The sequence below is a fragment of the Sphaerodactylus townsendi genome, linkage group LG03, assembly GCF_021028975.2.
Source record: "Sphaerodactylus townsendi isolate TG3544 linkage group LG03, MPM_Stown_v2.3, whole genome shotgun sequence".
Taxonomy (NCBI): domain Eukaryota; kingdom Metazoa; phylum Chordata; class Lepidosauria; order Squamata; family Sphaerodactylidae; genus Sphaerodactylus; species Sphaerodactylus townsendi.
In genome coordinates this window covers 11431041-11458908 of record NC_059427.1, presented here as the reverse complement: position 1 = coordinate 11458908, position 27868 = coordinate 11431041, and the positions used below count along the sequence as shown (strand labels likewise).

Here is a 27868-nt window from a genome sequence, read left to right as displayed (position 1 = left end):
AGAAATCCCTAGATTTGACAGTACAGTGGAACATGCTCTACCTATATACTACTGTTAGCCAATCACAGTAAAGGTCAGTGATCAGAATTAAACTGGTTCTGTACAGTTACATCAGGTTTTGACAGGTGTTTCTGTCTGACAAGTGCTGTCACCTAGATCACATTGATCTGTCTGCTCACAAGATGCACACCACATATTATTTTATTCCATGACAGACTATCCATGGCTATGAGTCAAATGAGTACTAGTCATGAAGGCACTCAATTTCCATTATCTCCTGCTAATCGCTGGTGAGACAGGGCCTCTCATCATCTGGTGCTAAGTACCACGGGCAGGATAATGCTGCTGCTTTTGTTTGTTCTGCTGGTGGGCTTCCTAGAGGCACCTGGTTGGCCACTGAGGACCAGATTACTGGATCTTGAGCAAGCCTTTGGTCTGATCCAGTCAGGCCTTCTGTACGCTCTACCTGAGTTGCTTTTTGATGCCCTCCAAAAAGAGATTTAAATCCGAGCAGTCCCAAATGCGCCACTTCAATGAAAGCGGTAAAGCTGCTGGATTCTCAAATGCCTCCTTTTCTTCATATCTGAAGATAATCATGTCAAAATTCCATCCATCAAGTTCAAAATCCCCCCAAGTGGATCAGAGAAATAGGAGGAGAAATTGCATGTTGAACTTTCTGGGCAGTTCTAGCTGGACGTGATCTGGGTTTTCTGGGCTGTGTGGCCGTGGTGTGGTAGATCCACCAGGCCACGGCCACACAGTCCGGAAAACCCACCACAACCAGAGGAGACATTGGCAGAGAGCCAGGAGACAGGCTGAAGCTGATAGCCAAGAAAGATGGGAGGTTCTTTGGAGAGAAACATTCACCTCACTGTAACTCTTGAGACCCCAAAGCCACACAGCAGCTGTGGGGAACGACTGTTAAGAAATGAAACAGAACCCAGAACCCTTCGAGGATGAGGCGGCCTATAAATTAAATAAATAAATTAAATAAATAAATTTATTTAATTGATTTCTAATCTGCACACACGTGTCCTCATCCTACTCTCCTTAACACAAGGACCACAACAGATTGAGTTGGGCAGTCATCACAGGGTTCAGCTCTACAGCCGTCCCCCACCCCCACCCCCAGCCCTAATGCCAATGAAGGCTTTATTTTGGTCAAATAAAGTTCCCATGCTGCCATTTTGTGGAATGAATGTAGCTGAGGAGACTCAAATGCTGTATTTCCTCAGGCAGTCTTTAAAATGGGGCTTTGGAAGCAGCTGCCACCACAACACAAGCATCTTCGCTGTGTAACTGAAAATGGTTTCGCAACAATCTCTTTTTTGAGGGTGGCTTTGCCTATCGTAGCATCAATTTTGTGGCTCTGCCAACCACACTATGGCAAAATTCCACTATGTAGCCTCAAAGACGTTGGGGACCCCTTTTCTAGAGATGCACATCTAGGTGTCAATGTAGACCCCAGCCCCAATGCTATTTCACTTCCCAGTTTCCTGTTGAGAAACCTCTGTCCATAAGGTGTTTGCCCCTGAGAGATGGATGGAGATCCACACTCTTAATTACTCCTGATGTGGCCCTCAGTCACAATCCTAAAGGACCACGTTCTTCACAGGCTTCCGAGTTGCCTCTCAGCATTAAAACATCAATGAGAAAAATCAACTTACCTTAGCAAGGTGCTTCTGACATCCTAAAGAGGGGAGAGAGAGAGAGGGAGAGAGAGAGAGAGAGAGAGAGAGAGAGAGAGAGAGAGAGAGAGAATGAATATGAAGAGGGACCTCAGTGCTTCCTGGAAGACCACACCAAGAAGACACCTCCAACCCAACAATATTCTGCTCTCTGTCCTTTTTCTTGGGTTCAGCTAGCAGACACCACTCAAAGGCTGAGGTGGATCTTTATACAGTGGGAGAAACATTTTATAATCTTTAGACAGTGGGAAGGATAATATCAGCAGTCAAAGTGGAGCTATTTCAGAGCAAAGACGAGTGATCTGCTTTGACAACTCAACAATGGCTACTTTCACACCGGGCTTTTTCCTCACATGCAGTACAAGAAGCCCTCAGATTAGTTTGGGTGGCTCTTGTGTCCACTTGTGAATACAGAGGCATTCTCAGCACAGTTCCAGGAATCCTTTCTCAGAGACTTTCCACACATGCCCCTGAAAACATTTTGCAAACGTTTTCAAAAAACCCTTTTTGTCTGCAGTCCTCCCCTCAAAGTGATTCCTGGCCACCATTTTGGGGTCATTTCCATTAAAAAAAAACAATCTGTAGATTTGATGCTATGAGACTTCAGAGTCTCATGCTGTAATTCTTAAGGGAAATGTCTTTGTAGCTACAGAGACATGACCCCACCACACCAAATGATGGAAATGCAGGCACGAGACAGCTGACATGAACAAGAAAGTGGCACCAATCAGGAAGTCCAGGGACTGTGAAGAGCAGTAGGAAATGTTTTAAATACCTCTGCACAGCAATTTTAAACGGTTCCACAACAGAATCATTTCCAGATAACCATTTTCAAAATACATCACTTGGAAATAGCATCCAAATAAAAAAGTTTTGGGAAAGGGAAATGCATTTTTGGGAACTCCCTCTCAGGAAACGTTCAATTTTCTGCCTCAAAACATTATATTTGGTTTGTGCAGAAAGGGCCCCACTGTTATTTCCTTTCTTGCCACTGGATTTCATTTCTCAGACTTTAAAAATAAGATACATCACAGTAGAGTTGTAACAAAATGCTGGTCCCCACATTAAAAAAAAAAGAATTTAGTCCTTGTTGCAGGGGTTTAACTGGAAATGTGCAGTCTGCATTTTACATCTTTTAAAATAAAAGTTAGGAATTAGGACAATAAATCATTATTATGTTACAATCCAGACATAGTCTTTCTTGAGAGCCTAAGAAAAGCCCTCTGATTGGGGGTAGGTGAGAGATGGTAGCCCCAGAGACTGACCAGAGAAAAGCCAAACTCTGTCACCTTTTAGCCCCTTTCCCTGCAGCATTATAACAGGGCATAGCAGGGGAAGTGGGGGGTCTTGTATCTTCGCAGAGCGCTGTGACAGATTGGCAGCTTAACACTAGTGCCGCCATAGAATCTAAGATTGCCATTCCCCTACCACTTCCTGGATGCCATTGTTATTGTATACATTTTGCACACACCCATCCAGCACGTGCCACAAGTATAAGCTACACTCCTATCCTGCTTTTAAAATTTGCTTGCCTATGACCCTAATTCCTGGTTGCTTGGAAAGAACTACCCTTGAACCTGGTTTAATTTGTGTGTCAGTTCCCCATACTGACACTTGACACACAAGCACACTTCTGCATCAAGGAGAGCCCGAAGCGGCTGCCCCGCTGATCAGGAAAGGCTCCTGGAGGCAGCTGTATTTCCAGGCGGTGGAGTTTCAAAGGGCCACTATGATAGGTTTCTCCAGTCTGCTCCTAGGTGGGTATGAAATGGGCAGAAGGGAGAGTAGCCCCTGCACAGAGAGGAAAACTTAACAGCAACAGAAATGGGAGTCATTTGCTTTCTTCCAAGGAGGCTCAGAAAGGGTTTGGGGCCAGCCTTCTCCTGTTCCTGCCACCCTCTTACCCATAAGAGTTCAGTGGCTGGCTGCTGACATTTCTTCTCCATCTCCTGGATGAGGCTGGCCAGAGAAGAGAGGGCTTCAGAAAACTTGACCAGATGCTGATCCCGGTTTTTTACCACCTCCTTCTCCACCTCTTCCATCTGGGCCAGCAGAAGTTTCTCTTGTTCCTCCAGAAAAGTGTGCAGTTCCCTGAACTTGGCTACCATCTCTTGTTTCTGTTCTGTGGTTTGGTTCTGATGTGGAAAGAGGAGGAAATTGGGTCAACATAATGAATACAGATGGCGTTTGCAGTGACAGATCAAACTTAGGAGATTCTATTGGAAAGGCTTTTTGGCTTTTCATACAGATCACATCAACGTTAGTCAGGGATAGGGAACAATTTCCATGGACTTTGCCATAGTACACATGGAGCTCACTCACACTCTTGGGCTGATTACGCACAGGCAACACTGTTCCATGGAACCTGTTTTAGTTTCTTGTGCTGCTGTTTGCACAGTGGGGGCAGGGACCAGCCAGGATCGCTTGAATCCCGGAGGCAGGAGGCAGCTGTTTCTGTGTGACCCACGCAGCTGAGAATCTCCTCAACCTACCACCTACCTGCCCAGCATGGCGGCCACCTATTGGAATATTCACTCTGCTGGCAGCTGCCTACAGAATCCACAATAATGTTGGATGGAAGGGTGTGTGGATAGAATGCTTCCTGCTTGCCGTACTTCGCACAGTCAAGCAGGAAGCATTTGAAAGTAGGAAAGTCACTAATTTAACAATTTTCATTTGACCTGGGTTCTGGCCAATAAAATGGGTTAGAAGCATTTGGGGGGGTGTGAGGTATTTGGGAAATCCCCCTCAACACACTTTTAAAAAGGGTCTCAACCCGTATTATTGACTCGCTCTGTGCAGGGGAATCACCCTTGGATTCTTCCAGCCACAGAAGGGACTCCATCTGCGGCAGAAGACCCAGAGAGCAGAAGGGGCTTGCCCTTGGAGTGTCCATTTTGCTTCCCAATAAAAGACATCCCATCCTACTGACCCCCCCCCCACCCCCCACTTAAGAACGCATACAGAACATAAGAACTAGCCTGCTGGATCAGACCAGAAGAGTCCATCTAGTCCAGCACTCTTACTGCTACGCATGGTGGCCCACCAAGGAATTGCCTTTGGGAGCCTCACATGCAGGATGTGAAAGCAATGGCCTGCTGCTGCTGCTGCTGCTCCTGGAGCACCGCCTGGTCTGCTAAAGGGCATTTGGCAATCTAGGAGATCAAGGAGGATCAAGATTGGTAGCCATAGATCGACTTCTCCTCCATAAAATCTGTCCAAGCCCCTTTTAAAGCTATCCAGGTTAGTGGCCATCACCACCCTCCTGTGGCAGCATATTCCAAGAGCACCCAATCACACGTTATGCGTGAAGAAGAAGTGTTTCCTTTATTGCAGTGATCCTAATTCTTCCCCAGCATTTTCAATGAATGCCCCTGGTTCCTGAGTATTAGAGAAGAGAGAGAAAATCTCTCTGTCAGCATTTTCTACCCACATGCATGAATTTTATAGACTTCAATCATATCACCCCTCAGACGTCTCCTCTCCAAACTAAAAAAAGGAGAGTCCCCAAGCAGCTGCAGCCTCTCTCCTCATAAGGAAGGTGCTCCAATCCTTCAATCATCCCCCTCGTTGCCCTTTCTCTGCACTTCTTTTTTCTATCTCTTGATATCCTTTTTTGAGATGTGGCTACACCAGAACTGAACACAGTACTCCAAGTGTGGTCGCGACCACGGCTTTATATAAGGGCATGACAATCCTTGCAGTTTTATTATCAACTCCTTTCCTAATTATCCCCAGCATAGAGTTTGCCTTTTTCACAGCTGCCATGCATTGAGTTGACATTCCCATGGAACTATCAACTAAGACTTCAAATCCCTTTCCTGGTCTGTGACTGATAAAGCACTGACCCCTGTATGTATATGTGAAGTTTGGATTTTTTGCCCCTATGTGCATCACTTTTACATTTAGCTACATTGAACTGCATTTGCCATTTTTAGCCCACTCACCTAATTCTATCAATGTCCTTGGAGCTCTTCAAATCCTTTTGTGGTTCTTACCAATTCTACATAATTTGGTATCATCTGCAAACTTAGCCACCACACTACCCACCCCTATTTCCAGGTCATTTATGAATAAGTTAAAGAGCACTGGTCCCAAAACGGATCCTTGGGGGACACCACTCCCTACATCTCTCCATTGTGAGAACTTTCCATTTATACCCACCCTTTGTTTCCTGTTCCTCAACCAGTTTTTAATCCATAGGAGGATTCCTTCATTGCTGAGTTTTCTCAACAGTCTCTGGTGAGGAACTTTGTCAAAAGCTTCCAAACAGCCAAAAAGGCACAATGTTTGAGTAGAAATACCACTGGGGAGAAAAGAGCTAAGAAGCCCCCTCCCCTCAATCGACCTCCCTGGCTGCATGTTGGGCAAGAAAAAACTGCAGGGGGAAAGATCCACACATTACTGAGAATCCTGAGGACTTTCCCCCTCAGAATCAATCAGCCATGGCTGCACGTCCCTTGGCCCAGTCCAGGGTTGGTGGAGGATCTCTCATCAATTCCACCCAGCATTCCTTTGGGGGTGGGGAACCCTCAACTCTTTTCAGGGATTCCTCCCAACTTGCAGGGTTGGTGCATCCACATCCATGGGGAATTGTCACATACGTGCAGCTGCCCAGAATTTACCCCACAGTGCAGAGAACCATGAAAAATAAACGAATTCTGACCCAACAAAATAATCTCAGAAGAAAAGAAGTGGGAGGGGTGGTCTTGTTCTGGATAAACAACTGGGGCAGACTGGCCACTAGGCAGCCCTAGAGAACCATCTCGGGGTCTAGGGGCACCAAGAGTGGGCCATTCTGCAGCATCCCCAGCCCCACTTCCTGGATAAAACTCTGCTCAGAGCAGCAATCTCAGGTCTCCCTTTGGTTGGCTGGTCTGCTTCCAAACTGGGGAGAGGGGCTGCCTCATGGGTTGACTTTTTTGCTATTTGTACACCATCCCCAATACTACTTCTAGAAGCTGTTCCCTTCCTGTGAAGAGGTTGCTCCAGTTACAGTATCAGGCAGATTCACTCTAGCCTGACAAGGACCTTTGATCTCTGGATAGGAAGTCTAAATGTTTTGAATAAATTGCACTAAGAAAGCTAGTGGCCAAACGGTTGTAGATCAGAGAGATTGATTTACAGGGGGTGGGGGCCCAGGAAACAGAGTTTACCTGAGAACCAAGGGGAGAGAACGAAGAAGATTCTGATCCAGGCTGGGCAGGAGAAAGCAATTCCTGATCCCAGGTCTGCAACAAAGAACATGCTTGGAACGATGCTGTAGCTGCAGTGGCATAGTGGCTAAGCAGCAGTGGCGTAGTGGCTAAGAGCAGATGCACTCTGATCTGGAGGAACCAGGTTTGATTCCCAGCTCTGCCGCTTGAGTTGTGGAGGCTTATCTGGGGAATTCAGATTAGCCTGTATACTCCCACACACGCCAGCTGGGTGACCTTGGGCTAGTCACAGCTTTCTGGAGCTCTCTCAGCCTCACCTACCTCACAGGGTGTTTGTTGTGAGGGGGAAGAGCAAGGAGATTGTAAGCCCCTTTGAGTCTAATATAGGAGAGAAAAGGGGGATATAAATCCAAACTCCTCCTCTTCCTCCCCCTCCTCCTCTTCTTCTTCTAGCTGAGAAATCTATGTATTAGAACATTTCTTATTTTTTGTTTTTTCAATAAAATCTTTGGAAAACTCAGCAGTGAGTATCTGGAAAAAAGAACCCAGGATTTATAAGACCGGGGGGCAGAACCCCATCCCTGGTATTGTGACATGGTGGCAGCGATTAAAGGTTCCGGTACTCTGGTTTGAGCACATTCCTGGCTTTGCCTGCAAGAAGGCTGATATCCCAACCGCAATGAAACTTACGAGCAGGTCTTGGCTTTCCTTCACTACATCCGCTTTACATGCCAGAATTTTCTCTCTCTCCTCCTTCAGCTTCTCCAGACAATCGCAGAATCGATCCTAGGGGAGGAGACTCAAACTGAGATTGATTCCTTTTTTAGAAGTTTACGATAAAACATGTGAGATGCAAAACTGTCTTTAAGGGCCAAACTAGATGTAACTGCCCTACATCTGCATTGGGATCTTCAACAATATTTCCCAAAGGATGAAGACCAGATGCAAAGAATGCCCTGGCACAGAGGCAGACTCTTTGCTTGACCCCGCTGCCTGCAGTTCCACTCCCATGCTCCACCGCAGGAAAGGTGTTTTTTTACTGAACAAAAATTATTTGTAGTTACAATTAATATTCCCAGGAAGTGACAATTTTTTAAAAAAGTTTTTAAAAAGTTTCCTCACAAGGAGAAGGGAAGGATCCACGGCTCTTCCTCTGCGGATTTCCCACTTGTACTTTTGGGAGGCCTCCTCAAGAGGAAGAGTTTCATGATCTCTGTGCTCCTTGGATCGGTCACAGACCACACAGATGAGGGCTTCATCTTCCTTGCAGAAGAGCTTTAGTGGTTCCTGGTGCTTCTGGCAAACTCTCCTTTTTCTAGCAACCACAACTGCCTGAGGCCCAAAACAAGGAAACAGGATGCTTTTCATTCTGTGCTTCCTCCCCCAACTAGGAACTGTATCTTTCCTTGGTCATAATAACTACATGTAATTAGTGCCTCATTTAGTAAATGAACAACATTTTTATATAAAAGCTGAATATAGCCAAGTGTCACTCTATGGGGTTTACCCTCCCCTTGGTAGTTTGGGGGGGTTGTCCCAGAGAGAGCTTGGGGGGGGGGGGGCGGAGGAAGGAAACAGAGTTCTGAGGGAAAAGAGGGAGAGAAGCCATGATCTGGGTCCCAGAGCAGAGAACAGGGAAGCCTGAGAAGCAGCCCCCAGAGATCTACAACTGTCCTAAGAGCAGCACCACCATTGACCAGTTAAGACCTCCTCAGTTTCAATCTTAAATTGTGTTCCCTCAGTTTGAGTTTACTATCCAAGTGTCCTACTCTAATTCCCCACCACTCCTCTTTGGAGTAAACCCCACTATTTGTAAGTGATTATCAGGGAAGGGAGGGTGTGGCAGTTGTCTTTAAATTTTTCCTTTTTTGCCTCCTGGCCATCCTCCATGTTAGGAAGTGGATGACATTTTGCCTGTATCTGTGGCTGGCATCTTCAGAGGATCTCATAGTCGGAAAGGAAAGCAAGTATACCTGTGAGTAACAATGAAGATAGCAAGATCAATAGGCATCTGAATAGAAGTAGCCCGGCATGTGAGTAACAATGAAGTATGTAGCATGTGAGTCACAATGAAGATGCTACATACTTCATTGTTACTCATTTGCCAGGCTACTTCTATTCAGATGCCCTCACCTATTGACTTTGCTATCTTCATTGTTACTCACAGGTATATACTCCACTTGATTTCCTTTCCTACTATCAGATCCTCTGAAGATGCCAGCCCCAGATGCAGGTGAAACGTAAGGAGAGAATGCTGCTAGAACACGGCCATACAGCCTGGAAACCACACAGCACCCCAGTGATTCCGGCTGTGAAAGCCTTTGACAATACAAGACTCAGATTCCTTTGGAAGTCAATGAACAAATCACAGTTCCTGGTTCCAGGTAAATCACATTCTCCCTATACCTGCCTTGAACTGCATTTTGCAATGTGTCATGTAATAAGAGAAGTCTGGACACAGTGTATAACAGACTTTTCTCTGTGATACACCTCTGAAGATGCCAGCTACAGATGCAGGTGAAACATTAGGAACAACATCTACCAGACCATGGTCACGCAGCCTGGAAAACACACAACAACCAACATTGACAGTGATGCTGTTTGGGGGTTGGGTGGGAATCTACCCTGAAACAGGATAATTTTCAATGTTGTTTAAACTAGGGAGCCCAGATTCTCCCTTTAAGGTGGATTTAAAAGGTGAATCTGGGCTCCCTTGTCTAAACAATATTGAAAGTGATGCTGTTTGGGGGGTGGGGAGAATCCTCCCTGAAACAGCATCACTTTACTGCCCCCCACTGAAACATCGGATTAAAACTGAGGCTGCCATTCTCCATCCCTTGTTATTTCGGTCGGGCCCACTGTTGATTATACCTGGGGCCCGCCGCTCCCCCCCTTTCCTCTTCTATTATTTAATTCTCCCTTTTAGCCTTGGGATCGGGTGCCCGTTTTTACCGTTTTACTGGTTTACTGTTATTGTTTAAATTGTATATGATTGCTGCTGGATTTTAAATGTGTTAATTTATGCTGTTGGAGTTGCTGTCAGAGAACAGCCATGTTGGAAGCCGCCTCGAGCCCCTTGGGGAAGAGGCGGCCTATAAGTTTGAAATATAAATAAATAAATAAATAAATTTCATTGTTGTTTAAACTAGAGAACCCAGATTCTCCCTTAAGGTGCATTTAAAAGGAGAATCTGGGCTCCCTTGTCTAAACAATATTGAAAGTGATGCTGTTTGGGGGGTGGGGAGAATCCTCCCTGAAACAGCATCACTTTCATTGTTGTTTGAACTAGAGAACCCAGATTCTCCCTTAAGGTGGATTTAAAAGGAGAATCTGGGCTCCCTTGTCTAAACAATATTGAAAGTGATGCTGTTTGGGGGGTGGGGAGAATCCTCCCTGAAACAGCATCACTTTCATTGTTGTTTAAACTAGAGAACCCAGATTCTCCCTTTAAGGTGGATTTAAAAGGAGAATCTGGGCTCCCTTGTCTAAACAATATTGAAAGTGATGCTGTTTGGGGGGTGGGGGGAATCTTCCCTGAAACAGCATCACTTTCATTGTTGTTTAAACTAGAGAACCCAGATTCTCCCTTTAAGGTAGCTTTTGAAAAAGAATCTGGGCTCTCTAGTCTAAACAACATTTAAAGTGATGCTGTTTCAAGGCGGATTCCCCCACCCACACCCCAAACAGCATCACTTTCAATGTTGTTTAGACAAGGGAGCCCAGATTTGTGAGTTGGGGCATGTGTTCAGATTTGTGAGTTAGGGCATGTTCTATAATATGATTGTGACTTTGAGATGACATGGTGCAAAAATTGTTCTTTGGTCATAGTGGGGGAAGGCAGCCTTTGGTCATGGGGAGGCCGTCCATACCAGGGGTGTGTGTGCAAAACTCAGATTTTGCACTGGGCTCCATTTTCCCTAGCTACGCCTCTGGTGAAAGGGCTAGGGACACTTTTCAGGATGCTAATTGATGTAAACAAAAACCACGGGTGGGGGGGACCCCACTGCAAAGCAAACAGGAAGCAAACAGCCATGGGATAAGTAATGCTGGTACAAATGCCCTAGGAGTTGGTCAGGAATCAATGTTCCCCTTTCTTGTCAGATGTACCATCTATTTTGGCTCTTCATACCTCATGTGGGTCATCAGCCTCTTCTGTTCCTGGATTCCTTGTACAAAATCGGTTTTCTTTAATTTTTTCTACTAAGTTTGCCAGCTGCCAGTTTGTGTGGAAATTCCCTTTCTGGATCGCAGCTTTGCAGACAGGACATTCCAAGTCCCCCAATTTTTCCCATTTGTCACAGTAGCCAGTGATGCAACCCCGGCAGAAATTGTGACCACAGTCCAAGGTTGCCGGGTCTGTGAGGAGCTCCAGGCAGATGGAACAGTTCGCTTCCTCTTCAATATTTGTGTATGATGACCCTGAGGCCATGTTGGGCCTAGTTTATGCGGCTGGGCAGACAGAAAAGGTGGCTTTGTGAGGCCTGCGAAGAGGACAGCAGAAGGACCATGAGCTGGAGAAGGGCTGGATTTTAGGCGGGAGATAAAGATTCTTCAGCAGGACAAATTTTACTCTGTGATTTTTAAAAATACATCTAACAACAAGCAGAAAACATGCTCTTAACAGATGAAGAAGTCAAGGTGTGGATAATGCAACACAGTAATTAGGGGTTTAGCTGTGTGTACATGTGTGTAATGTTATGGCCTAGGACTTCAACACAATAAATTCATTCATTCATTCATGAGGACTCATGAGCAGAAAAGGAGAAATTGGCTCACACAAAAAACCCAGTGTTTCCAAGAAACTATGCTAGTTTTGGAAAGGACAAGAGACAAATGAAAGTTACCTAGTGCTCACCAGCCACCAAATCCCCATTGTATGCTGGACAGTCCATCTTTGAACATGCCAATAAACCAATGAAATTTTGGGCACATTTATTGAGCAAAGAATTGGGCAGAATTCAAATCAAGAACTAGGCAAATGGATTGACAAGATCTCTCAGAAAATGAATGAAAAATTTTAGTGGCAAATGTTCTGCCAGATGGAGGGGGCACGAGCTGCAGACAAAATGTCAGCATTAAATGAGACCACTTTAGAGTTCTCCTCTTCGTAACATCTTGATGTGATTTCTAATGCCCTACACACACACACACACACACACACACACGCTGATTCCTCTACTGTCTTGTGCTACAGCTGCCAACTACCTTTAGTTCCAATTTATCTTCCTCTTTCTTCATCCTTCAAGACACCATTTATTAACTTAACTTCCAAACTGTTCCTTCTTTCATAGGCTGTTTTCATATGCATTATTTGGCCTGGGTTCAATACTCTTGGGAAGTTTTTTTTCCCTCCCCTTGCTAATTTTCTCCCGTTTTTCCCAAATCTGTTTGCTGCAAAGCTTCGGAAAGGAGGGCAGCAAAGCCCAGATTGCTGTGGAGTGGGTGGGAAAGTCTGACTACTCATGGTCCTGCCCACATGGCAGCCATTTCCCTTGTCCCTCAGGCTGCCATTTCATCCCCCCACCACTGGGTGGAAATCTTTTTTTTTTAATTGCAATTGAACATTGTTATATCAGTTAACCACCTCCCACATGTGCATTGAGTTCTCCAGTTTTTCAGCTGTCTTTTTTTAAATGTCCCAAGCTTTTTTGTTGTAGAAGTATAAAGGGAAAGAAATGCCTCTGCAACAGAAAGAAGAAGAGTAGAAGAAGAGTTTGGATTTATATCCCCCCTTTCTCTCTTGCAGGAGACTCGATTTCGAATACCTTTAATGGCATATATATAGTTTAACATTAACATTGCAAGATAATAACAGCCTTTACAACTTCTGACGAGTTAAAATAACACCATTAAAAAATTTAGCCACCGCTTCCAACAGCTCGTAGTTGTGACTGTTTAAAAGATATATTACCTTCTGTTTATCTGTAATGCCTTCACTTCCATGCAGGAAGGGGATTATGTGCTTCTTCCTATCTATCTCATAAAAGGACAATTCAACAGCAGATGAGATACTGTTTCAACAGAACCTATCCCACACGGGCATTCTTTGTAATGGAATTCCAAGGTGGCGTCCAAGGCTAAAGGCAGAAGGCAGGGCATTACATCTAGCTAATGTGATTGCTCTATGCCACCGGGCCTCAACCAGGAGATAAAGGTACCGGGCTACAATTAATCTATCCACAGGTATTCCCAGAGAGATTGGGGAACAGGTTTTATTAGCGTCCTCTAGCCCCATAGACCTCCTGCTCTGTTAACATTAGCAGGTTCTCCAAGGAAATGCCCAACTCATTAAGTTTGGCTTTGATTTTAACCCACCACTGGGTTGTGTGGAGGATGGAGCGTCCCTGAGATGTATAGTCCAGTTCATCTCGATTAAAACAAACTCTGGCCCAAAACTTGAATGTACGGCACCAGGCCAGAGTTTCCAGCCGATGCTGGCCTCTGCAGGAGACTCAAAGGGGCTGACAATCTCCTTGCCATTCCCCCCTCACAACAAACACCCTGTGAGGTAGGTGGGACTGAGAGAGCTCTGAGAAGCTGTGACTAGCCCAAGGTCACCCAGCTGGCATGTGTGGGAGTGTACAGGCTAATCTGAATTCCCCAGATAAGCCTCCACAGCTCAGGCGGCAGAGCTGGGAATCAAACCCGGTTCCTCCAGATTAGATACACGAGCTCTTAACCTCCTACGCCACTGCTGCTCTCAGGAGACTAGGAGAATTGTAAGAAAACAAAGAATAGAACAATAATTAATTGCTGATTTACAACAGCAAAAGTTGGAAAAAACCCTGATGGGACAGTGGAGGGTGGGGGTGGCTGCTGCCAGAGGGCTGGATCAAGAAAACTATGGGGAACCTGCCATGTGAAAACCCCCATTGTCTCTATGATGTATTGGCAGCTGCAGCAGAGCAGGAAAAGTACACAAGACTGTCCCTGTGCAAGAAAACACTCTTGTTGTTGTGGCTTTCAAGGGGCAACTGACTTCAGTTGGACTAGTCTGGGCCATCTGTGTCAGGATGGAAAATGCCATCCCCACGAACAAAACCTGCTGTTCACTAATTATGAAATACAGGGATGGTGTAAAGAGAGCAGGACCGAGAGATGCAGGTCTCAAGCACAGCCACTGAGGCCTCGTTCTGAATCGCCCCCTCCTCCATCCACTAGGCTACGCAGCCATTATGCCAGCCTTACCTGCCAGGTATTTCCAGGTGACATCAAGGACTGGTTTTGTGGGACACACAATACAGCCTTCCCCTTTCCTGTAATTTTCCTCACTTCGTTCACCTCAGGAGGGTCACAGGGGTACAGAGAAGGCAAATTTGAAGCCCCTCGACAGCTGCAACCTCCCTGTCCTGTGGCTGCAATTCCCCTTGGCTTGTTCAGACAACGAAACCAGGAAATGATTTTCAACCTTCTTCACTGCTGATAAACATGTTATTAAGGTAGGTGATCAGCAACAGCCTTTGAACGTAAGACCCATATCTCTTAAAATAGGTCATATATTAACTAATCCACTCATTTATGAAGTCCAAAGTCCCAGCTATCTTATAATCGTCGTTGTACACAATTGTCCCATCCAGGATGCCTGCATTTGATGACCTGTTCTCCATCCTGTTGTTGGCTAGTTTCTGTCATGACCCCAGTCAGTGTAGCTTGGGCCCTGCCATGGTGTTTGTAAGAGTTTCTTCCTAAAGAGAACTGGCATTTCCATGGAGGAGGTGGAGGATTCAATAAATCCATATTTTAGGTTTTTATCTATGAACTCCTGGAGAGCTTGTAATTCTTTCAGGCTAAGAGTTTCCCTATCATGGCAGATGGAAAGAACTCGGACCCAGGCTTACTCTGGTACATATATCCGATCACCCAACCATCATAGGCTTCAGCTACAGGATAACCCAGTGGTGGCAAACCTATGGCACTCAGAGCCCTCTCTGTGGGCACAATTCATAAACAGAGCCCCAAGACACATCTAGGCTGGCCTGGGCCGCTGGGCTCGATTATTAGCATTAAACCTAAGAACTAGTTTTGGGGAAGCAGTGTAGGTAACCCTGTTAAGCGCTGTTAAACCCCACTGATTTTCATGCGAAGAACTAAAGCACGATCCTTTACTTGGGAGTAAGCTCGGTTGCTGGCAATGGCGCTTGCTTCTGAGTAAACCCTCCTAGGGTCGTGATTCACCCATTGGAAGAGTTGCACGGTTGCTTCAAAGCAAAGCCCCCGACTACCACCAAGCTTACTCCTGAGTAACGCACGCTTCGGAGCCAACCGTTTTTTCTAAACTAAAACCTCAGTATTCGGGTCAAATTGCCGTGTTGGCACTTTGCAATAAATAAGTGGGTTTTGGGTTGCAATTTGGGCACTCGGTCTCGAAAAGGTTTGCCATCACTGGGATAGCCCACAGACACTAGTAGAATGGGTTCAGTTAGTCAGTGATGTGGAAGGCATGAGAAGCAGCCAGTGTTCTGCTTCCCAGGTGGTTATGTAGGTGCCCTGCACCCGGCCAAAGCATAAGGTAAGACTCACTGGCTCAGTTAACAGTTCAACACTTAAAGCTTTAATTGTAACAACGCTGACAGACCCTGACTCCTCCCGGCTCTAACTAAATAAAGGTTACTTTGTTGCAGAAACTTTCTGGAGGCTGGAACTTATTAAGGTAAATCCTGTGAGCCTATAGCATCTTTGACTGTCTAACTTAAATACTGTGAGCCTAGAACATCTTTGACTGTCTAACTTAAATAGTGTGAGCCTAGAACATCTTTGACTGTCTAACGTAAATACTGTGAGCCTAGAACATCTTTGACTGTCTAACTTAAATACTGTGAGCCTAGAACATCTTTGACTGTCTAACTTAAATAGTGTGAGCCTAGAACATCTTTGACTGTCTAACGTAAATACTGTGAGCCTAGAACATCTTTGACTGTCTAACTTAAATACTGTGAGCCTAGATCATCTTTGACTGTCTAACTTAAATAGTGTGAGCCTAGAACATCTTTGACTGTCTAACGTAAATACTGTGAGCCTAGAACATCTTTGACTGTCTAACGTAAATACTGTGAGCCTAGAACATCTTTGACTGTCTAACTTAAATACTGTGAGCCTAGAACATCTTTGACTGTCTAACTTGTTGCTGCCACCCAGCCCAAAGCGGCACCTAACTGCCAAAACCAGACGGGTTGCTGGGTAATAACTGCCGTAGAACACCAGCCCCAGGGCTTCTTCAAGGGACAGAACTGAATTAGGTTCCCTCCCATTGAATACTATACAAAACATAGCTAAACCCATTCTATGTAAAGGGACAACTGAGGTTTCAGCACAAAATGCTAAGAATGCCCTTGGGGTCGTGACAGTCAGTGGTAGCACAGCTGGAAAGTGAGTGCACGCCAATGACTTGGAAGCTCTAGACCCCCCTCCCACCCCCCTGAGACTGAGCGTGAACGGCAGGAGCATCCAGGTTTGTGCCCCCGCTGTGAGGGTGTGATGAAGGACACCTGGTGGCTGCGTGCCCTGCTGGTGATTCCATCCAAAAGGGCGGGGGGGGGAGGGGTCTGAGAAAACAACTGACTTGACTCAGGGAAACAGAGCCGGCCTGACCTAAAGGGCCCCTCGGGCCAGGTGGTGAGTCTTGGGGCCAGCAATCGGGAGAGTGGCCCTTTCTTGCTGGAAATGACTCTAAAAACCTTTCCCCAGCTACCGGGGTAGACTTGCAGGCAGTGGTTGATTTGGGGTGTGGACGTTGTTTAATCAACCCTGCTGTAGCCGCAGGGTTGGAGTTACCACCGATGGACTTGTGGGAACCCATTAATTTTGAGCAGATGTTCGGCCAATGTATGGAATCTGCTACAAAAGTTACTGCTCCATTTCTGGTTGGAATAGGGTCTCACTGGGAGTGGATACAGTTAGTTGTGGTTCCAGTGGCTAAGTACTCGTTGATCCTGGGACTTGCTTGATTAACTAGGCACGATCCTGAGATTAAGTGGAGTCAAGCCACTATACCGTGGGTCTGCCAACTGGCCAGGCTGGCAGGGGCTGATGGGAATTGTAGTCCATGAACATCTGGAGAGCTGCAGGTTGCAGACCCCTGCACTATACAATTCAGCTCCCCACTTTGTGCAGTGTTCCTGGCAAACAGAGGCACATCTAGGGAAAATAAAGCTCCACTCCCCCTCCCCCTCCCCCTCCCCCTCCCCCGCCCCCGCCCCCAGTACTTCCCTCCATCCTCTTTATACTCTCTTCCTCCTCCTTTGAGCCACCACCCCCTCCAATCCATGCCCCGCCCCCTTTCACTCCTGCAGCCCAGCCTGCCTCAGAGCTGGCTCACCCCTCCCCAGCTGCTCCTGGTAGGGCCTGCTCTGCCGGTCCCGGGTGTTTCTGCAGTGGCTGGCCTGCACTCAGAGGGGGGTGGCTGTGTGGGGGCGATTCCCCCCTGTGACTGAATGGCCTGTGCCTGGGGACATGTGACCTCACAAGTCCCCCATGAGGTGGCGTACGCCACTGCTGCAAAGCATTGAAAGAAGGAGAGACTTGATATGCCTGTAGGTGAGAGAGAGAGGAGAGGGATGGAGACACACAGGAGGTAAGGGTCTTTTCGCTTGGCTAGGTATTGGCTATACTGCTGGCAGAGGCTAAACTCAGAAGCTTACGGGGATTTGCAGGAGGTGTTCAGCTGAGAGAAAAGAAATGTGATATTCTCCCCTCTCACCAGGATGCGGACTGTAGAATTGAACTGGTGGAGGGGCTAAGTTAGCGATAGGGAAACTAAAAGCTAAGAACACATACAAAAATGCACTGAGTCCAAGAGGCAGGAGATACATGTGGGAGATTTGGTGTATGTCGCTACCAAGAACCTGTGTTCCCTACCCCCTCTCTTAAGTCGTAAATTGAGCTATAAAATTTTGGAACCTTTCCCAGTAACTAGCGTTATAAACAAAGTGACAACGGAAGTGAAGCTACCCAAGATGTTTCATGGCACTCGTCCTGTGTTCCCCAGCTCATTACTGAAGAAAGTCATGTCACGCCACTACACCAGTCCTCCTCCATAAATTAAATTGGGGGGGGGGGGGGTTGAACACTATAAAGTCTCTAAAATTCTGGTTTCCTCGTTGAGAAGAGAGCGATTACAATATCTGGTGTCCTGGAAATATTTTGACACAGGACAACAAGGGTGGGTAGATGCCTCCCATGTGTGTGCCCCACGGTTGACCCAGGCTGTCCATAAATCCTTTCCCCTCCGTCCTGCTCTGGGGTAAAATGCCTTTGGGGGGCCAGAATGTCTTGATCCCAGTAAATGTACCTTGGGCCCTGCCATGCTGTTCGTAAGAGTTTCTTCTCATGCTTTCGGACTGAAAAAGAAAGTTATCAAGTCACGAATGTTATTGGCCTTGTATGTGTACATCTCTTGCTCTCCTTCTCCCGCCCCCCTCCCTTCCCTTATCTTCCAATTCCTGGCACCTGGCTCGAGGTGGGAGGGGGAGGGGAAAAGGGCAACTGCTGGGAGCATTTCATTGGCGTCTGGCGAAAAGCTGACCAGTTCAGACAATTTTTAAAGTCACCTATGCTTGCTATCAATAAAACAAGGATTGTTACCAAACTATTGGTTCCTGTTATTCGAGCAAGACTGGGAACGTGACATTTCCCTCCATATCTCTGTGTGCCCATGTACAGATGCATGAATCATTTCATCCACTTTATGAAGAGGGCTGTAGGCGACTTGTGATTGAATCAAGGAGTTGGTCTGGATGTGTTCCAAGACGTTGGTTTTGCTGCAACACACTAAGACAGTGATGGCGAACCTTTTCGAGGCCGAGTGCCCAAAGTGCAACCCAAAACCCAATTATTTATCGCAAAGTGCCTACACGACAATTTAACCTGAATACTGAGGTTTTAGTTTAGAAAAAACAGTTGGCTCCGAGGTGCGCATTACTCGGGAGTAAGCTTGGTGGTAGTCTGTGGCTTTGCTTTGAAGCAACCGTGCAACTCTTCCAACGGGTGAATCACGACCCTAGGAGGGTTTACTCAGAAGCAAGCCCCATTGCCAGCAACCGAGCTTACTCCCAGGTAAAGGATCATGCTTTAGTTCTTGGCATGAAAAATCAGTGGGGTTTAACAGAGCTTAACAGGGTTACCTACACTGCTTCCCCAAAACTAGGTCTTAGGTATAATGCTAATAATCAATTAGCTAATGCTAATAATAATGCTAATAATCAAGCCCAGTGGCCCAAGCCAGCCTAGATGTGTGTGTGTGTGGAGGGGGGGCGACTCTGTTTGCGTGTGCCCACAGAGAGGGCTCTGAGTGCCACCTCTGGCACCCGTGCCATAGGTTCGCCACCACTGCACTAAGACAACTTGACCTTCACCATACGTAGATGCTGACTCCTCCCATGCAGTGCTCTGCTTACACAAGTGCTTGCTCCCCAGGTTACCGGAAGGGACTTTTTTGTTTGCTTGCTTGCTTCTTTTCCCCTAGAGCAGTGGTTCTCAACCTGCGGCTCTCCAGATGTTCATGGACTACAATTCCCATCAGCCCCTGCCAGCATGGCCAATTGGAGAGCCGCAGGTTGCAGACGCCTGCCCTAGAGAGAGGGTGGGCCATAAACAAAATGGAAGCAGGGGGAAACATCTATAACCCAAATGTTGTAATAACAGCAAAAATACTTTAATGTCTCTTTTCCTACAAATTTGGGCTCCTACAGTAGCAATCAATTTAAGAAAACATTTTTTAAAACTCTGAAAAAATGCATGTGTATTGTTAATTGAAGATATAAGCAGGAAGGAGATTCAAGAAAGGATCACCAAATGAATCAAAAAGGTCTTCCTCTGCTGAGGGAATACAAGAATAGAGGAGGACAGACGACTCCACAATTAGGGGGCACAATCAAAAACCTTTCTTGAGTTACTACCAATTCCCCCTCAGATAGGGGGCACATGAAGCAAGCCCCCCCCCCCCCCCCCCATGACCATAAGAGAGAAGCTCAGAAGCAAATTGGAAGCCAGAGACAGTGGAACAAAACTGTGATGATATGTTCCCTACAACCCACTCCAGATAGCATTCTCATTTCAACATTCTGTAACAGTTGTGGTTTCCACACACTCTTCAAGGGCAGCTCCACACAGAGCATATTGCAGTAGTCTCATCTAGTTGTTCCCAGGGAATGCACCACAGTGGCAGGATCTTTTCTGCCCATTAAAGGGGTGCAAATGGCTCAACAGCTGAAGAGGCTGACAGGTAACTCTGGTCACTGCTGCCACCTGGTTATCCAACAGGAGATCTGGGCCCAGCAGCACCTCCAAGCAAAGAACAGCTCCTATAGAGGGAGGACAATCCCATCTAGGAGACAGCCCCATTTCTAGGTCAGACCTCCCCCCCCCCACACACACACACACAAACACACCAGCACCATCTCTGTATTTCAGGATCCCATAGGTCAAAGGACAAGAAGCTGAGAAAGCAGACCCCCAGACCCCCCAGAACCACACATAACCAAAATACATGTTACAAATAATATAGGCTCCATTAACCATAAAATACTTTAAAAAACACCTTAAAATACAGTGTTCTCTATAAAATACAGTGTTCTAGGCGCACTCTGGACTAGCTACGCCTCTGTAAGACCCCCAGCTGCGAGTCAGGCAGGCTCAGCAGAAATGGTGGCCACATTCCGTGAGGATCACCGGATCCCTGAAATAATCCAGGCAGATGGAGCAAGTGGCTTCCTCGCACAACTCCTTCAGGGGACCCTCCGCCGCCATTGCAAGAGAGGAGCTACTTTTGCTTTCCAAAGCAGCACCGGGGCATCCTCCTTAAAGGGAGAATCTGGGGTCCCCAGTTTAAATAACATTGAAAGTGATGCTGTTTCCACCACTTGGGGGGTGGGGTGGATACAACACCATAAAATGTTTTCATAGCAGTAATAAAACATTTTGAAAGCATTTTGAAAATGTTTTTTTTTTTAAATTATTTCTGCTGTGGCATGGCCCATTGCTGTGTTCAGATTTGTGAGTTGGGGCATGTTCTATAATGTGATGGTGACTTTGAAACGACCTAGTGGAAAAAAATCATTGTTTAATCACGGTGGGGGAGGGTGGCCGCCCATGTGGGGGGATCAAACTCAGGTTTTGCCCAAGGCTCCAGTTTGCCTAGGTACGCCACTGCATGGCCAGGGCAGAGGGAGCCTCGTCAGACTTCACCCTCCCTTGGCTCTGCCCTCATCATTGTGGGGCCGATGGTGGACGAAGTCTGACCAGACTCCGTACCTCATCAGACTTCCACCACCCATAGCCCTGCCCATGTTGTCCCGGGCTGAGGTAGGGAGGATGAAGTCTGATGAGGCTCCGTGCCTCCCTCTGCCCACGACGTGCGGGGCCGAGACGAGGGAAGTTGAATTCTGACGAGGCATGGAGCCTCCCTCCGCACCGCCCATGTCACCCTGGGGCCGAGGTAGGCAGGATGAAGTCTGAGGAGGCTCTGTGCCTCCTCAGACTTTTGTCTCCCTCAGCCCCGCCCATGTGTGTCCCTGCTGCCGAGCTGAGGAAGAGGCTCCATGCCTTGTCAGACTTTGACCTCCCTTGGCCCTGCCCGCAACATGCGGGGCCAGGGGAGGCGGAAGTCTGACGAGGCATGGAGCCTCTCCCTCGGCCTGGCAGCAGAGACGTGTGTGGTGGGGCTCTGTGCAGTGCACTGTGCGTGGGGGGACACCACCCAGAGTTTGTTTTGTCTCCAGTTGCTGTTTGGCCACCATATGCCTCTGATTGGATATAACTGTGGGAGATCTCCAGCCACCGTCTGACTGAGACATATGGGTAAGAAATGGCGCCTGGAGAAGACTCTTTCTCTGCGTGCCCCCCCTTGCATGTGGCCCCACCCCCTACATCACATCAGCTGGCTTTCAAGAGCTCCGGCTTGCCTGCACAGAGGCGGGAGGCAGCAGGGAGCGGGGTAGGCCCCTGCCACTGAGCCCCGCCCCCTGGTCTGCACTGAGCCCTTCAACCTGCACAGAGTACTGGGTTCAGTTCTGGGCACCGCAATTTAAGAAGGATATTGACAAGCTGGAACGTGTCCAGAGGAGGGCAACCAAAATGGTAGAAGGCCTGGAATCCATGCCATACGAAGAGAAACTTAAGGAGCTGGGGATGTTTAGTCTATAGAAGCTAAGGTTACGGGGGGACATGATAGCTATGTTTAATTATTTGAAGGGATGCCATGTCAAAGAGGGAGCAAGCTTGTTTTCTGCTGCCTCCGAGACTGGGACACAGAGTAATGGATTCAAGGTGAAGGAAAAGAGATCCCACCTAAACATTAAGAAGAACTTTCAGGGCTGTTGGACAGTGGAATTCGCTGCCTTGGAAAGCTGTGGAGTCTCCTTCTTTGGAGGTGCTTAAAGAGAGGCTGGATGGCCCTCTGTCAGGCGTGCTTTGATCGTGTGTTCCTGCATGGCAGGAGGTTGGATTTGATGGCCCTTCTGGTTTCTTCCAACTCTTTGAATCTATGATTCTGACACTAATAAAGAAATGACGGGCAATAGGGCCTATTTCCAGAAAAATGCCCTTCCTCCCTCTTGCATTGTGTTTCCATGGCAACTCTGTGCCTTCCAGCAGCTCCTCCCTCCCTCCCCGTTACCTGGAGCTGCCTTCCAGGAACTCTTGTGTGACACCCCCTCTCTCACTTCCTCCCCTGAAAGTCCCCCCCCTTTTGAACTCTTTGACCAATCACAAAGTTTCATCCCACAGAAACTGAAATGTAGGTATATTTTTCCCATTTCCCCCTGCAGCCTCCTTCCTCCTGACCCCCACGCCAAAGGCCACATTTTCAGATCTTCAGACAAGGGACCTGTTTTTCTTTACCAAGTGTCTTGCACATCAATGACACGGGTGGTGGGATGGATCCAACTAGATCAGGGGTAGGGAACCTTTAACACTCAAAGAGCCATTTGGACCCGTTTTCCACGGGAAAAGAAAACACTTGGAGCAGCAAATAATTTTTGACATTTAAAATAAAGATAACACTGTATATATTGGGTTTTTTTTACCTTTTACTTCACTCATTCTGAGAAGACAGCCGCGGGCAATTGGTGCGCCCGCCCTGCTGCCTGCAGGGCGGGCAAGGATGAAGCCGGCAGCTGGGCCTCGCTGTCTGCTGGGAAAGCGCCCGCCCCATCCCAATGGGGCGGGCCAGAGGGGAAGCCCGCAGCTCGGTCCAGCCGGCTGCGGGCAATAGGTGCGCCCACCCTGCTGCCTGCAGGGTGGGCAAGGATGAAGCCAGCGGCTCGGCTTGTGGAGCCGCAGTGCAAGGGCAGAAGAGCCGCATGCGGCTCTCGAGCCGCAGGTTCCCTACCCCTGAACTAGATCAACCACTGGTTTGCACTGTTGCGCCCCCCCCCCACCTACCTGGATGCTGCCCCCTGATGTTGGGGGAGGCAAGGGAAGGCGGGGGCTTCAGGGAATCGGCTTCCGGCAGCACGGCCTTCAGGGGGGGCCCATTGGCACTCCAGCGGGCTTCCCCCAAAGACCACCCTGTGGGATTCAGCCAGTTAGCTACTTAAAAAAATTATCTACACCAACAACACCTTTTATTGGTATGCAAATAAGTTAAATTCAGCATAAAACTACCACTCAATCAGTGTAGGTAGGGAAGAAGAAAATATAAAGACTGTTTGTGATTAATTGTCCATATAATTAGTCAGAAGTGATTTTGAGGTTTCGAATCTTCATCACATTTGTTAAAAATACGGCAACATCTGTAGTTATCTGGACATTTTTGTCTCGAAGTCAGTAGAGCTTCTTCGTTCAAGTGGGGTTTTATGAACATCTCTCTTAAGGATGTATAAAAATGACAGTGTAAGAATACATGTTCAATGGTCTCTATATGCCCCGTGAACAAGGGCAAAGAGCAAAATACGGAATATTTGCAAAACTTTCCTTGTGGAAGAATGTTAAGTCTGGCTTGCATAAAAATTTGCTGAGAGCACGGAGAGGTAAGAGTTGAAAAATATGAGGGGAGATCGAATATCAATGGGGAACAGGGTTTCAGTGCATGAGCAAGTATTGTTTCTCTATATCAACAAGTCTTCACTTCATTACAAATATGTATTGTTCATTTAAAGGGTCCAAAGAGATTTCAAGTGTTCTTATCTTTTCTGCTATTTGCTTCTACCATGATGACTGAAAAGAATCTGTTGACAGCATACAATGTATACAGCTCTTGGATTTAGCCCTGTGATGGAGACGAAGCCAGAACCTAAAGGTAAGCAACCAGGCTTTTGTCTCGATCAGTGTTAGATCAAGTTCATAACAGAGAACAAAATAAGCAACACAATAAGCCAGTGAGTTTCAGAGCACAGTATGTTTGTCCCTAGGCAAATGCACCACTGATATGGGCACCCAGTTTGTGGGAAATTAAAGGAGGGCAAGACAGCCGTATGGATGGAAAAAACCTTATACCGTATATATTCATGTATAAGTTGAATTTTTCAGCACCTTTTTAATGCTGAAAAAGCTCCCCTCGACTTATATGCGGATCATTAAAAAAATTTGTTTTCACTTTGACAGCCAGCAGGGGGCGCAGCTTTTATGCTAGCGGCACCAAAATTGCAGAGTACTCTCAGATGACACTCCTGATGATACCAGCCAAGTTCGGTTCAGGGGGTTCAAAGTTATAGATCCCCAAAGGAGGTGCCCCCATTTCCCATTGTTAAAGGGTCCAAAGAGATTTCAAGTATTCTTATCTTTTCTGCTATTTGCTTCTACCATGATGACTGAAAAGAATCTGTTGACAGCATACAAGGATCTTTATGATACCAGCCAGGTTTGGTGAAGTTTGGATCAGGGGATCCAAAGTTATTGACCCTCAAACCCCTCTGGGCAGAGGCATAGAGGGAAAATGGAGCCTGGTGCAAAATCTGAGTTTTGCGCCTGCCCCCGCCCCCCCAGCAGCCACTGTGATGCTGGAATGCACTCCCAAACAGCATCACTTTCAATGTGGCGTAGTGGTTAAGAGCAGGTGCATTCTAATCTGGAGGAACCGGGTTTGATTCCCTGCTCTGCCACTTGAGCTGTGGAGGCTTATCTGGGGAATTCAGATTAGCTTGTGCACTCTCACACACGCCAGCTGGGTGACTTTGGGCTAGTCACAGCTTTACGGCGCTCTCTCAGCCCCACCCACCTCACAGGGTGTTTGTTGTGAGGGAGCAAGGGCAAGGAGATTGTAAACCCCTTTGAGTCTCCTACAGGAGAGAAAGGGGGGAATATAAATCCAAACTCTTCTTCTTCTAAACTGAGGACCTCAGATTCTCCCTTTAAATCCATGCCGAAGGGGGTGGATTTAAAAGGAAAATCTGGGGAAATTTGTGGGTGCCTGCTGTCAGGGGTGCAATTGTTAAGCTAGAAGCACCAAACTTTCAGGGTATCTTTAGGAGTCTCTCCTAAAGATACTACCTAGGTTTGGTGAATTTTGGTTTAGGGGGTCCAAAGTTATGGACCCTCAAAGGCCGTGGTGGCGAACCTTTGGCACTCCAGATGTTATGGACTACAATTCCCATCAGCCCCTTCCAACATGGCCAAAGGTTCGCCACCACTGCTCAAAGGTGTAGCCCCCATCTCCTATTAGCTCCCATTGGAAACACTGGGGGATGGGGGCACCCCATTTGGGAGTCCATAGCTTTGGACCCCCTGGACCAAACTTCACAAAGCCTGGGTGGTATCAATAAGAGACTCTCCTGATAATACATCCCAGGTTTGGTGAAGTTTGGTTCAGGATGTCCAAAGTTATGGACCCTCAAAGATGTAGCCTTCATCTATTAGCTCCCATTGAAAACAATGGAGGATGGGGCACTCCCTTTGGGAGTCCATAGCTTTGGACCCCCCAGACCAAACTTCACTAAACCTGGGTGGTATCAATAAGACTCTCTCCTGATAATACATCCCAGGTTTAGTGAAGTTTGGTTCAGGGGGTCCAAAGTTATGGACCCTCAAAGGTGTAGCCCCCATCTTTTATTAGCTGCTCCCATTGGAAACAATGGATGATGGGGGCACCCCCTTTGGGAGTCCATAACTTTGGACCCCCTGAACCAAACCTCACCAAACCCGGGTAGTATCATCAGGAGAGTCCCCCAAACAATCCCTGAAAGTTTGGTGCTGCTAGCCCAAACAATGCGCCCCCTGCAGGCCAAAAACCGGAAAAGCACAAAAATGTTTTTAAAACCCACAAACGGGTGGGCAGAGCTTCAGACATGAATGGGGGGGTGTTCAAACCCGAGAACCCCCCCTTACCTACGTCCATGACCTTCTTTTCCACTTACAGAGCTAGTTTACTGTTTTTCTTTGAAATAAATATTCAAAAACATTTAACCTACTGATGCCTCAATTAATGTAATTTCATTGGTATCTATTTTTATTTTTGAAATTTACCAGTAGCTGCTGCATTTCCCACCCTCGACTTATACACGAGTCAATAAGTTTTCCTAGTTTTTTGTGGTAAAATCAGGTGCCTCGACTCAAATGCGGGTCGACTTATACATGAGTATATACGGTAATTCCCTGAAGAGAGGCTCAGAAACATGAAGAGAAGCTTTCAATGCAAGCGTAACCCAGCAGGACCCTGACTATGCAAACCCCCCTCTTGATTTTTCTGTCCAACTGGAGAATTGGGGATGGTTCAAGACAATAAATATCAGCACACTTCTGATGGTCAGAAAGTTACAATATATGCCCCCCCCTAAAAAAAAAATTAGCCCAGTTTTCAAGGTAACACAACTTTATTATAAGCATAACATATTTTCAGCTACTGGTGTCTGAAACACAACTGTGTTGATTGAAGCAACCTTGACAGGGAAAGATCTTCAGAGCCCTCCAGAAAGGCAATGCTGAGAAGAGGCAAAGAAAAGAGAAAGTCCAGAATATTAACTGAAAACTTGCAGGGCCTCATTTTCCTCTGCAGGATCTTTTCAGTTGTTCCTCTCGTGGCTGAGAGGAATGGAGGCTGGAGGAGGCTGAAGGGGAGTCTGTTTGGAACTCTCCTTGACAACCAGCCTGTTATTCTTTATAAAGTGAAATATGGTACTCTTATCTTCAGATAAGATACAAAGGAAAAAAGGGGAATGTTGGGGAATGGGCGGGGGGGGGGGAGAGAAATGTCTCCATTTTACTGCAGTCAGTTTTGGTGGCTGGGAGCCTGGAGAGACCTTGACAGGACTCAAAGGGGGAGCTTCTGAGAAACAATATTTTTAATGCTCCTGATGTGAAAAGATGGTCTCAAGAAGAGAGTTTGAGGTGGCCTTTTTCATACACGTAAAAGAAGGGCAGGAGGGTCTCTCCAGAGAAGGAGGCTCCAGAGAACTCATAGATGAGGGCTCCTCGGTCAGCGTCAAAAAAAGCCACTCGCCCTCCTTCATAGTTCAGACAGACTCGGATCCTCTTGGGCTCCCCACTCAGGGACAGGCGAATATAAGGGCCTTTTCTGGCAGCCCTGTAGCACCTTCCCCACTTCCCCACCCACCAGATCCCTTCCTCAGGACTGAACTTTAACCATCCCTTCCTCCTCACAGACTTTCTGGCCACCCCCACCCACCATTCTCCCTCACTTCCCACAAGGACTTCCCAGAAATGGCGGCCTCCTGTGAACCCCTCACGACCAAGAACAGCCCAACAATGGTCAAATCTCTCAGGATTGTCTGGAAGAGTTTGAGCTTTTTCTCCTCGTCTCACACTTTTCTGATCCTCAGACAGGATGAGTCGGGGATGGGCCGTGTCTGGATCCAGAGTCTCATTTGCTGTTGCGAAAAAAAGAGGAGACAAGAAGAGAAAGATGTTCAGCTGGGAGATTTCTCCCTCTGACCTCTTCTGCTTCCTTCTCCTGCCCATCATGGCCTCCTTCCTCCCCTTTAACCCTTTCCTGACTTCCACTTAGCTATTAAAAGGCACAGCAGCCTTTTAAGAACATAAGAACAAGCCAGCTGGATCAGACCAGAGTCCATCTAGTCCAGCTCTCTGCTACTCGCAGTGGCCCACTTTTAGTGCGCTTCAAGCGAAGGAAGATGA

The 27868-nt window shown here is 47.0% G+C and overlaps 2 protein-coding genes across 2 annotated transcripts in view; both read right to left on the bottom strand.

Moving 5' to 3' along the window:
• The window catches only part of LOC125427675 (tripartite motif-containing protein 10-like), a 36939-nt gene extending 22729 nt beyond the window's left edge, over nt 1-14210 (bottom strand). Inside the window, exons 1-7 of the mRNA XM_048487225.1 lie at nt 14033-14210; nt 10974-11325; nt 7967-8176; nt 7535-7630; nt 3593-3823; nt 1668-1690; nt 467-583 (exon numbers count right to left, since the gene is read on the bottom strand). Coding sequence (XP_048343182.1) covers nt 467-583; nt 1668-1690; nt 3593-3823; nt 7535-7630; nt 7967-8176; nt 10974-11273 — 977 coding nt within the window. The 5' untranslated portion in view covers nt 11274-11325; nt 14033-14210. The remainder of the gene's footprint in view (nt 1-466; nt 584-1667; nt 1691-3592; nt 3824-7534; nt 7631-7966; nt 8177-10973; nt 11326-14032) is intronic.
• LOC125428726 (E3 ubiquitin-protein ligase TRIM7-like) overlaps nt 1-27868 on the bottom strand; it is a 97584-nt gene that overhangs the window by 58429 nt on the left and 11287 nt on the right. Inside the window, exon 8 of the mRNA XM_048489327.1 lies at nt 26743-27600. Within this exon, the coding sequence (XP_048345284.1) occupies nt 27083-27600 (518 nt within the window). The 3' untranslated portion in view covers nt 26743-27082. The remainder of the gene's footprint in view (nt 1-26742; nt 27601-27868) is intronic.